The 12,578-nt window shown below is 33.6% G+C and overlaps 1 protein-coding gene across 3 annotated transcripts; it reads right to left on the bottom strand.

Moving 5' to 3' along the window:
- Positions 1 to 416: 416 nt before the first annotated feature.
- LOC142552606 (DExH-box ATP-dependent RNA helicase DExH15 chloroplastic) lies at positions 417 to 8,610 on the bottom strand. Of its 3 annotated transcripts, none has more exons than XM_075662312.1 (17): positions 8,106 to 8,610; positions 7,330 to 7,505; positions 7,133 to 7,246; positions 6,698 to 6,806; positions 6,536 to 6,622; positions 5,912 to 6,030; positions 5,155 to 5,302; positions 4,469 to 5,068; positions 4,116 to 4,394; positions 3,793 to 3,999; positions 2,600 to 2,956; positions 2,129 to 2,365; positions 1,818 to 2,038; positions 1,530 to 1,629; positions 1,307 to 1,453; positions 987 to 1,119; positions 417 to 713 (listed from the first exon to the last, which is right to left on the bottom strand). In XM_075662312.1, the coding sequence occupies exons 1-16, from the start codon at positions 8,571 to 8,573 to the stop codon at positions 1,021 to 1,023; spliced, it is 3,468 nt and encodes a 1,155-aa protein (XP_075518427.1). In that variant the 5' UTR covers positions 8,574 to 8,610; the 3' UTR covers positions 417 to 713; positions 987 to 1,020. The 3 variants fall into 3 exon arrangements, with proteins under 3 accessions (XP_075518427.1, XP_075518428.1, XP_075518426.1); XM_075662313.1 differs by having other exon boundaries at positions 1,014 to 1,119; XM_075662311.1 differs by lacking the exon at positions 417 to 713 and having other exon boundaries at positions 756 to 1,119.
- Between the last annotated feature and the right edge of the window lie 3,968 nt (positions 8,611 to 12,578).

Here is a 12,578-nt window from a genome sequence, read left to right as displayed (position 1 = left end):
GATTGTTATGGTTTCATTCTTCAGTATAGAGGTTTTACTGTATTACGAGTTTGAATTTTTTGCAAAATAGATAGATATATCGGTAATAATCGATAAGTTCTATTTCTTGAGTGATCGCTCAATTATATTTAAAAATTTATATTAGTTATATTTTGCCAAAATAAATGAAAATAATAAAGTATATAGGTTATATATATATATATATATATATATATATATGTTATGTTTTAGAACTTAAAAAATACATATATAAAGAAAAAATTGTTTAACTAGTTAAATAAAAAATATAATTTATTTTTAAAAATGCAAGTGACATTTCAACGTTAAAAAAAATAGTTTTCTTCGCAAGAAAGTGATTGCATTGTTGTATTAAATGAAATATTATATTCGGTTATTTCATTAACACTATTTATATGAAAAATGAAATATTAAATGATGTACATATTTTTTTTCATCCAATGGCTAAATTAAAATTTTAGGATTATCATAAATGTCTATAGTATTTTTAGAATTAGACCGACCAGTTCAATCGAGAACAGTCATAGGTCCAATCTGGACATCGTCCAAAAAGTGTTTTACCTGTCAAATCGATCAAAACCGATAAAAAATCAATATTGAACTAGTCAAAAGGATCGGACCGATATTAAACTGGTCAAACCGATTGGAGCGGAGGCTCCATATTTGATAGCATGAATGATCATGGGCAATTTGATCTGCGTAACATAAAATTGGAAAAGGAAATAAGGGGGACATGATTTGAGCAACTTTGATGGTCTTTACCATTTTTTTTCTTTATGCTTGGGATTTTTCCAGCCCACATGTTTCCCTTCCCCATTATTTTAGATAACAGAAAATGAACTCTTACCCACATGATAAAAATGGGAGTATAATAGAATTCCTATTTATTTAGTTTCATAAGAAATTTGATCTCTCTTTATGCCAGTGGCTCAAATTTAGACATATATAGTTGTATGCCTGTAACTTACCTTGGGACTCGAAGTCATACCATTTACCTGGAGTTTATCCGACCAATTCACTTATTGGAGGCCGATCCATCACGCTTGCTGCTTTCACTGCATTGCTTTGCAGCAGAGGGTCGATATCTGGTAACTTGGGTACCTGCATTCAGTATAATACCCACAAGATTCCAGAAAAGATTAGAGAATCAGTTCGTTTATCAGGACTTGGATTTTGAAATTGCGTTAAAACAAGTGAAGGGAAATATAAATGAAACAAGAAAGGTAAGCCAAAAAGATGCAGAGAAGTGAATTCTCAATGGTGGTAAAATAATAGTGAGAACGTGTACCTGAGCTAACAGATCAATTGTTCTCCTTAAAAGCCGAGCTAAATCTCCTTCATCCATGGCACAGTCCAACATAATTTCTTTCCAAGTTAGGCCAGAAGCCCAAGCTTCAACCATGCCTGAAAATTGGCTATCCAAGCAGCATAGGATCTGTAAAACGTTGCCGTGTAAAGTTCAATATAACTACGAATCAAAACACATATTCCAGTAAATACCGTGAAATTACCTTCAGCCCATGCTTTTCCTGGAGTTGTAGTAGTGAGCTCTTTTGTTCATCCAGAAGAGTTATTACATTCATGACAACAGTCGAAGCTTCATATATGTAGCTGAAGAATCGAAACGACAAATGATCAAGTGTCATTCTCAGATGTGAAATAGAAAAATAGCAAGTGCCAAGTAGTTAAAATGAAATGGGCAGGTAGGATAAAACCTCACTTTACCATTGATCAAATAATCAAAATAACATGCAACACTGCTCCACTTACAGAAGAAAGAAAAGAGAAACTACAGACACCTGTTATTTTTCCATGGTCGAACTTTTATCCCTTCTGATACTAGACTTCCGCAGACAGCAGCAAGCTGTGCAGGTTTCAGGTCAAGAAGAATTTTATTCCTCAGAACCATTGCTAACCAGAGTTCGTTTTCTCCACGAATTGCGGCCGCAGTTTCACCAAGAGGAAAAATAACATGGGTGTTGACATCCAATGCCCGAATTTCATGTATGATATTGCTTATCTGGAAGGCATCAGAAAAGGGAATAGCACCCGTTTTTCAGGGAAAAAAATTGATAAAAATTCTGTCAGTTTTTAGTGTATCGTTGATCACCTGCAAAAACTCTTTCCAACCAGATGGCTCAATTTGTTCTATGCGACTAATCAACCGTCGTGACCTAGCCTTCAAGCGTCCTATCTTCTCTTGGGTAAACTTCGCTATATCTATAATCTTCTTGTAGTCTCTAAAGCCTTCCGTACGTGCTATCTTTTTCTTCAGCCGCGAAACTCTGTTCCTTTGGTCCTTATAGAGTTCTACAGTGTTTTGGTATGTTTCAGAAAACACAACAACCTTTAAACAAAAGAAAAGATGAAACATTTAGCTTTATACATGTTTAACTGAAACTGTAGCAGAAACCTATGCACAACAAATAATTTTAGTACCCAAAACCGGTTAATTTCACAGACACAAACTATTTCAACATATAGTTCAGACGGAAAAGGTTGTTTCATTGCATAGCATGCTGCCACATTTGAGGCCCAAAAATATGCTTCGTTAGGTGACTTATTTAAGATACTGGATTACCTGATCATCTTCAGAAAGACTACTCAGTACTGGTACATTCAAACTCCAGGACCACGTCTCAAGAGAACCTTCCATGCTCCAAAGACCACCAAACTCAGATTCTGCAACCTTTTGCCACTGCGTCTCTTCCTTATCAAGCAGAAGCGTCATTATTTCACGTGCCAAAGCGTCGCCTTTAGCCAGGGCAACATTAGGAAATCCACTTCGATAGACTGCTTTGATCCACTTCTCTGTGAAAAGGTACCAAGAATTATCTGAACTGAGAGCCACATGGTAAGAGGGTTCAATCTGATGATCAGATTTGGTTTCGTCTAAACAAAAATCTTTATTTAACGCAAAAGAATCATGCTCATGAACCTGCAAGGAGGGTAGACAACAAATTATAACAGAGATCTAATAAAGAATGTAAAAGGTCGGTAACACATAGAACTAGAATGTGCTGGAAATAGATGAATTCTTTTACTTTAATCATTTAAGTCAAAATCAGATCTATGGACTTCATGCCACCGAAGAGAACATGACAATTCAGTGCTGAATGACATGTTTGCAAATATTTTGATATGGTGAGAGACTTGTATCAGCCTTCAACCATCTTCAAGGCAACAGAAGCCAACACCAAGCAGAGACTAAGTGGTAAGATGAAAGAGGAATGATTAGTAGAATGCAAAATCTAGCAGATACAAACCAAATGTGCTTCAGAAAGATGTTTCAATAATCACTTGTAAAGGCGTAGGATCGAGCGTCCGCCGCTTTATCAACAAATATAGCGAGTGGTAATAGTGCCGCTTCAATATTTCAAATTGTACATCAGTCCAAAAGTCACGTTTCGATTGCTCTCTGGAATAGACAATTATTGCAGATTAACAATCTCTGTCCCAATAATTGTATTCCTTACGATCAATAAGAATCGAACTCATGACATTGACTTTACCAATTGTAGAACCAATTGTTTGTCGTTTTACCAAAAACTATAACTAGTCGTAACAATGTAACTCCAATATTTGATATTTCAAACCATACAGGATATCAAATGTCACGATTAGATAGTAGAGGCAATTATTGAATCATAAGGAAAGACTCATGGGCTATGCGAGAACACAGATGGATGGCACTAAGTGATTTACCGAAGATGCGACTAAGATTTCCAAAGTCAACTGCAAGGGAGGAAGAAGGGTTCATAAAGTCAAGCTTACCACATTATTTACTTTTGAAGTGTTTAAAGAATCAACCTTCCCCAAGTACACAGCGGGGATTAGATGTTGAAGACCATCAGAATCAGTATGTTGCAGGCACATAAAAGGTAAATGTTCAATTCCAAGGTCCTCAAGTAAAGGTTTCAATGAAAAAATTCTCTCAAGTTCCATCCTTTTCCGTAATTCGGTTCTGAGACGTTTTTCTTCCTAAGAAGGAAATAATTGTGATTAGTGCATCCAGAATAACGAAAAGTCAAGATGATAGTCTTCAACGGTCAGGAGTGACAAAAAAAGTATTCAAGAACTGTAAGAAACAGAAATACCCGTAATTCTTCCTGAAGATCGGTGATCTCCTTATAAGCCGATGGTGACAGTAGTTTTCTGCTTTTCTTATCAATGGATTCATCTGTAATTTCTGAAGTCAGCATTTGTATCTCATTTTGTATTCTGGAGAGCTCCTCCTTTGCAGTTAGCATGACATTGCTTCCAACATAATTTCCAAAACTTTGCTCAACTAACTTCCTTGCTTCTTCCAATGTCCGCGCAGATTGTGAGACATCCCCATCACCAGGTTCAGGCGATCTCCGAGTAACTTTAGCACCCTGCAGAACATTGATACATGAACTCCATATCACCAAAATAACTTGGTCAAAGTACACAAAGATTAAAAAGATACCGCAAGAAGATTGAGCACCATCCCATATGATGCTGTAAACTGCGACACAAGAGGTTCAAGTCCAGAGAAGAGAACTTTGCAACATTCTTCAGCCCCTTCATATGAAGTCTGGACGAGAACAGCATGACCCCTTTCATCAATGCCTCTACGGCCAGCACGTCCTGCCATTTGCAGCATTTCATTCGAACTTAAAAGAGTGCGTCCACTTTCAGTCCTTTTGCTCAGAGATGAAATAACTGCTGTCCTAGCAGGCATGTTAATTCCAGCAGCAAGAGTTTCCGTGGCAAAAACAACCTTCACAAGTCCCCTTTGAAACAACTCTTCAATGAATGATTTCCAGAGTGGAAGACAACCAGCATGATGTGCTGCAACACCTCTCAGAAGACCTTTCACAGCTGATTCTCTCATAGCATCAGGATATTGAAGACGGAACCTCTTCAAAGCCAATTCTACTTCAGTCATCTCACATTCATTCAATAGCATGCACTCTTCAAGATACTGAACAGCAACATCACATCCTTTTCTGCTAAAGATGAACCAAACTGCTGGAAGCATATCCCTTGCATTAAGATGCCACAATGTGTCTATAACCTGGGGGACCTACCATAAAAATAAAAAAAATGGGGAAAAAGAGATGTGACCGAGATAAAGTATTAATTAAGGACAAAACCAGGGTTAGTCAGTACTTGTGAACGGCGGATAGAATTCATGTCATTCTTAGAACTTGAAGACAGATCATTATTATATCTTCTTGATTTCCTTCTTCTAGAACTTTCATTCTTGTCTGAATTATCCCCTGACGAATCGAGCTGTGTATTTTTTAGTGAAAGCATCCTGTTTCAGACCATAAGACACAGAAAGCCATTGGATTTCTTCCAGAATTATTCCAATTACACAACCATGTTGAAACGTCTTATTTCATTAAGAGAAAAAGAGAGAAAACCAAATGTTGCAAACCAACGGAAAAGTTTTGATGTAGCTCATCGCATGGCCAGATTGCTACTGCAAAATTATCAGTAAACATAAAAAAAAAGGAGTGGGACTAAAGGACAACAAATTTAATTTAGGTTTGAATCCCTGAAACATAAAGGTCGTTATTCCTGCTGCAGATTCAGAAATATCTAGTCGACGAATGAACCAGGCGCAGACAGTCACTATGATAAGTGCGGCTTAAAATTCTAAATTTCTGTTTTCAGCATTTAATTCATTCAATGATTTGGCACGCTTTGTTGAAACTTCTATATTTTATAAACATACTGTGGACGAAGATCATGCAATTACAAATGATACACCCAAGCAGTTGAGAACAATGAGATTTGCTAGAATTTTCCTGCATTGCCAATGGAGTGTATTCAATTGGATAGCTTCCGAAAAAAGGAGAGGCGTTATTTAAGCCGGCTATAGCACATAATAAACAGAGTGAGAGCGATAGTATATAATCACCTATTCATCCCGGTGCCTTTCTCATTAAGAAGCGGTAACAATTCTGTCTTTGTTGAAAAGTGCCAAGTCAATGGAACTGGACGCTTTGATGAGGTTACAAGCTCAGTTTTTCGATGAATCTAGGGACGGCAGCAACAAATAGAATGGGATGAAATAAAGAATAAATTAAATTATATAGATGTCCATTAATCCAGTATTCTCGTGCTACTAATTTATTACCTAGTAGCTTCAATGCAAGCACAAAAAGGCGTCACGGTTTTAATTTACCCAGTGTACTTGTACACTCAACTCTTTGAGTCATACCATTTTGATTTACGGATTAAAAAAAAATTCATAACTAGCTGCATCTTATCTTCAACACACATCTTGATACGACACAAAGAAACGCTAGATGTTCACTGGACACGAAAAAACTCAAATCTGCAGATGAAATTACAAGTCTTTCTGCGATCTGCACCACATACGGAAAGCTGTTTTCAAGTTTTGACAGCGGTTCAACCAGAAATAGAAAAGTAGGAAGTTTAATGTTTTGAAATAAGAAAGTCATAATAAACTCCAAGAAGAAAAACAAATTTGTTGGTAATATAGCAAAGAAATGAAAGTAAACACCAGCAGCTGCAGTACCTGACCAATCCAACCAGCCAACTCATTTGGATTTGCCACTGTTGCTGACAGACAGATGAGTTGAACATCTTTGGGGCAATAAATAACCTATGTGAAGATAGCACCAATTAACAACATATTCAATCAGTAATATTACAAACTTATTCAGGAGAAACTACGCACAATCTCTTCCCAAACGGTACCCCGAGATATGTCACTCAAATAATGCACTTCATCCAAAACAATCACATCCACATTGGAAAGTGCACTTTCGGAGGAAGCCAATCCAACACTGCATGGGAAAATTTATCGATTAAAAAAAGAAAGACGCAAATCCTCAGTTTTTATTAAAACCAAACAAAGTGAGTGAAACGGACCTGGATCAAACACTTCTGACAGAAAATAAAGACAATGAGATTTCTGCTATAAAGGTACTATGAAAAACTTATTATCAAAAGTGACCGAAGGAACAAAATACTTGACAAATGTGAAGGTTGGGGTACTCTATCAGCCAAAATATCAATAGTGTCTTTCATGCCCTATTCTCCGTTGGAATAATCATATGAAGAATATCTAAAAACAGACCAAGTAAATAAACAGTCGAACTCTCTGATGCACCTTTGATACAACATGTTGCGCAAAATCTCTGTAGTCATAATCAAAACCTGAGCATCTTTGTTAACTGCAGAATCCCCAGTAAGAAGGCCAACATTTTTATCACCAAATGTCTCACTGTAAAATCACATATCAGAATTGGAACCCGTTAATGTCCCAAAATTAGCAGAAACAAATCAAACAGTCTCAACTTCGCTAACCGAAACTCGCGAAATTTCTGATTTGACAAAGCCTTGAGAGGAGTAGTATAAAACAGTCTCTTTCCTCGGGCTACGGTTGCGACAGCTGCGGACTCAGCAACCAAAGTTTTTCCGCTACTAGTTGGTGCAGAAACTACAACTGAAGAACCTCTCAAGAATGCTTGAATTGCCAACCGCTGCAAAAATAGAGTACATACCGTCACACTTTCTTTACGTGCACAGCGTAGCAAAGACATGTCATGTCTTCGATGCACACTCCAAAGATTACCTATTCATGATATCATTGTACTTTATAGTGAATTAACTTTCGTGAACACGTGCCGGCAAAATTCTGTTGCATGCACAACGCTGCTCGAAAAGGAACAACCAATATAATTAATAACTCAAAGATCTTCCCTCATGTATGGTCAGATCCTCACCAAAACTAAGCACTCTGAACTTACAAAAAATTTAAATTTTCCCACTATCTATGGTTCAACCAAAAACATATAAATCACACAGTTCAAATTTTCTTTGTAAAACATCACTTACTTCGATAATCTCCTAGTTATCAATAACAACATTCGTTAAGACATGGACATATTACAGCCTCAAATCTCCATAAACTACAGTTGCAGACTTGAACAAGTGCATTGCAAAAAAATCAACAAAAACACCAGGCGATTCGTCTTCCAGTTGACAATTGAAAATGTAGCAAGAAATTGAAAATTAGATATTCGTGGGCGTTGCTTTTTTTAACCAAAAACGAACCCGCTCGTAAAACCGTATAATAAAACCTGAAATTTATCAATTCTGAAGCTGAAAATGGAGGACAACTCCTCGACATCAATGATCTCCTCACCGTACTCCCGTACTTCACTCCGAAGCCTCTCGACTCTCTGCCACTTCAACTCCTCAATCCTAGATTCCCTACCAACACTATCCTCTGTAACGCCGTCGTCATCGTATTCGTCTTGTTCACCGTATTCACCAAATTCTCCAGAGACAACCTCGTATTCCTCGGCCGCCACGTCATATTCGTCATCATCCGCATCCGTTTCTGCTTCATTATCTTCGTCGGAGAGCTGAGACGAGGACTCGCTGGGGAAAATAGACTTGGGAAATTTGTAGCGAATTCTGAATTGGAGATTTTCCGCAGCACGAAAGGATTTTGGAAATTGGAAGTGGGGAAATGGTCTGGATAGAGGGAAAGAAGAGTAGTTTTGTAGAGTGAAAGACGATTGCGAAAGAGAAAATGCTGTCATGGCGGGAGTGAAATCGATTATGTGCCTGCCTTGTCCCCGTTTTACCGCAACAAGATAATGAAACATTTCAATTCTAGTCCCCGACGTTATCAAGTTTTCAATTTGACCATCTTTCTATTGTTGTTATTATTTAATTACTTTTTTATTAAAACATCATTATGTGTTTATTTTTTAAAATAAAATATGTGATTATAATTAACTTGTTAATGTAAAAAATAAGCATTTTTCATAAAATACTAATTTAATTATTGAGTATAATAGTGGAAAAAATAATTAAAGTGGTTTTTTTAATGACGCAAAAACGGGTTTTTTTATTATTAATTTAAAAATTAAAAAAATTCAAAAATAATTCAAAATTTTTTTTTGCAAAAATACCTCAATTCGCGGCCACAAGGCGCGGACGCTCCACGTGGACGAGAAGCGCGGACGCTGGTCTACGTGGACGAGCATCCGTGCTTACAAAGCGCAGACGCTCGTCCACGTAATATTATATTATATTATTATTATTTATTATAATTTTTAATAATTAATTTAATTCGAAAAATATATAATATTTAATTTTTTTTATTATTATTATTTATACTTTTGAATAATTAATTTAATTTGAATAAAAAATTAATATTTAAGTTTTATTATTATTATTATTATTATTTATAATTTTGAATAATTAATTTAATTCGAATGAAAAATATAAAATATAAATATTTATAATATAAGTTAATTATTAAATATTTTGTATTATTTGGTTTGGTGATTGAAAAATTAGAGATATGAGAGAATTGAAGGGAAAACGTACATAAAATCAACATTTTAAAAATATGAGATGATTGAAAAAATATTTATTGTTCCATTTTAAATTATTGTTCTATTTTAAAAATATGAGAGGATTGAAAAAATATTTTTTCAATTAATTTTTCAATTAAAAATATGGGAGGATTATAATAATAATAAACTCATTATATATAATTATTTGTTTAATCATGTATGACGGAGTAAATTAATATTTAATCAACTTTTTAAGTTGATTTATGTTATTTAATGAAAAACTAAAAAGTTTGGTATTGCGTTTTATTTATTTCTTTTGAAAATTTATTTTAAATCATAGTCATTAATTTTTTAATTTTGTGTCGTATTAAAATGTAATATTTTCTTTTATGTTATAATATATATGATGAAAATGTAATGGCTTTTATTTGCAGCTTCTTCAGTAGGTGTGATAATAATAAATTATAATAGAAAGTATTATCTCATTGATGTTTAATCGTGTGGTTATGTATCATAACATTAACATAATTTGGTTTGTTCTTGAATAAAATTTATTTTGTTTTCAGCCAACAATGTTGACGATTTCCTTGAAATTTTTGATATGTTTGCTCGATGGATTTATATCAAATACTTTTCTCTGATTTTTTTTAAAAATTATGTTTTTTATTATAATTTAAATTAAACATATTAGGACAGGTAAATATTTCATTTTCGTCGATACACTATAGTTTTCAAGTTTTTATATTTGTTCGTAGATATTTGACCATCGTCATCTTCAGCCTTGTTCAAGTTATAAAATCAATAGAATTTCACAAAAAAATTAAATGTCAGTTTAAATATTTCAAAAAGTATGCAGGAATCTATAGATTTTTTTTTTTACAATTTCGTTACATATTATTGAAACTCCATAAAAATCTAACAACTTCATAAAAATATATCATTTAAAAAAATCATTACAAATCCGAATTGAATACGCTTGTGTTAGGCATGTTATCTGACCGTGTCGGGCCAAATTTAACCGGTTTTGAATTATAGAGTAATACAACCAAATCAGTCGGATAACATACCGGATTATATTGGTTTTGGATTGACCAGATTGAGTATATAAGTTAATCCAAAACCGAGTCAAAACGAAATTGGTTGTCTCGAATTTGACTGGATGGTTGACCGAATTAGAAAGGAGTATGACTGAGTTGGATCATAGTGAAACCAGCTTTTTTTATCTTCAATAAATATGTACTTAAACATGTCATTTTATTTGAAAATTGTGTATATTATTTATTATATGTAGAATCACAAGTGACAATTATTAAACAACAAAGTGCTCGAAATTATTTTTTAATAAACAGTTTCGAACCGAATTGAAGTCATTTCTGGATCAGAACAGAGCATATTCTGTTAACTGATTGGATTGGTTCAGATTCCAAATCAAGAATTTTAAAATCCAATCCAATTCAATTAGAAAATCGGATTTGGTTCACATCAACCGATCCAGATGGAACCGAATTATGTAGTATTGGTTTCAGACTGGTTTTATGTCAACCAAAACTGTTAACCACGACTATGTAGACCTCAAGTCCCGAATTAATTCGGATCCTTGATGATGTAGCATCGATTTTTTTTTTAAAAAAAAAAAAAAAAACTAATCATACTTTTAGTTAAGGTTATTATTGGAATATGTCTCTAACTTAAACATTTACAAAATATGAATTCATTTTAAAAACTGTAAATAAAGTTAAAATAGTACATACAATTTTAAATATGATAATTTTTTATATACATACATCTGTGCCATTGGAAGATGTAAGGCGAATGCCGAATAGCATATGATAAGGAAGACGCAGAATAGCTAGTCGAACGAAAGGGAGCACGTGATCACGTGGCGCCAGACTGATTGCAGCCGTCAAATCATTACCGTGATCCAGCTACCACCTATTTCGCAACATTTTTAAGTTAATGGCTGCCTTCCGCTATATGGATTTTTAGCACAATACCCATTTCAATTGGAACAACGACCACAACTGTGTGTGTTTAAATCGAACCTGAGTCAAAATCGACTCGAACCACATACAAATCGAGTAGGCCGTGAATAACTAACAGTTTCTTGACTACGATAAATGCCATTTCCAGAGTTTTTCTGAAAACCTCCACGGTCAAGTTTATTCATGAACCATGCATGCAGCACTCGGTGGAGTCATCCAATCAAACCAGGTGCTGCATGTACTTGCTAAAAAGGTATCCGAGCTTACACCAAAATATAGCAGGGTTGGTACTCTAATCGTGCGCCATCCCCAACTTCAAATTGACCGGGGATCATTCCTTTATATTATTTCTAATGTTTTTTTTAGATTTTAAATGAGTTTTGTTTTTATTTACCTTTTATTATTATTATTATTATTATTATTATTATTATTATTTGAGATAAATTAAATAATATATAATGTTGATCAACTTATTAAATGAATTAATTATAAATATGCGATGTATATAAAACAAAATTTATATATATATAATTAACACATTTACAGAAATAAATATAAATTCGGTACACAAAAACAAGATCCCACAATATGAATATATTTTATGTTATTTTTTCAATTCAGTTGTCTAAATTATTTATGTTTGGTATTTAATTCACTATACAAATAATTTAATATAAAGTAAATAAGATTACATTATTTTATTAACTACTCAAACAATTAATTTTTATACTAACGTGGAGATAGTTTTAATAAAATATCAGTTTAATTAACTTTATTTGAATTAATTATTTAATTAGATTAAATTATTTGTTCTAATAATAAAAGTATTTTTTATTAAATTTAAGTGTCAGATTTTTTCTTCATAATTAATTTATGGATAAATAATTATAGAATAAAATAATATGAAATATTTTAAGAACATTTTTTTTAGAGTTGAGCTTAGAATTGATAGATAGAATAACTACTTTGTATTTAATGAAAAAAAAAATGTATTATAATTTTGAAGTTAAAATTACAGCGAGATAACACAATAAGAGTGAGATGCCGTTGCGCGCTTTTGCAGTTTGCTCCAAATTAACTCATATCAATAAGCATTCCAATTTAAAATATAATAAACAATTGTCTCTAATTTCAGTAAAATACATGAAAAAGAAAATAAAATTATTGGATTAGCAATTTAATCTCCTTTCATTATGCTGAAGAAAATAAAATTGATAACTTTAAAGCTATACGTATTTTTGGCAAATTCGCCATGAGC

Source organism: Primulina tabacum, chromosome 8 (assembly GCF_025594145.1).
Source record: "Primulina tabacum isolate GXHZ01 chromosome 8, ASM2559414v2, whole genome shotgun sequence".
In the NCBI taxonomy this organism is placed as follows: domain Eukaryota; kingdom Viridiplantae; phylum Streptophyta; class Magnoliopsida; order Lamiales; family Gesneriaceae; genus Primulina; species Primulina tabacum.
The sequence above is the reverse complement of the archived record's forward strand: the minus strand, read 5'-3'. Positions and strand labels throughout refer to the sequence as shown.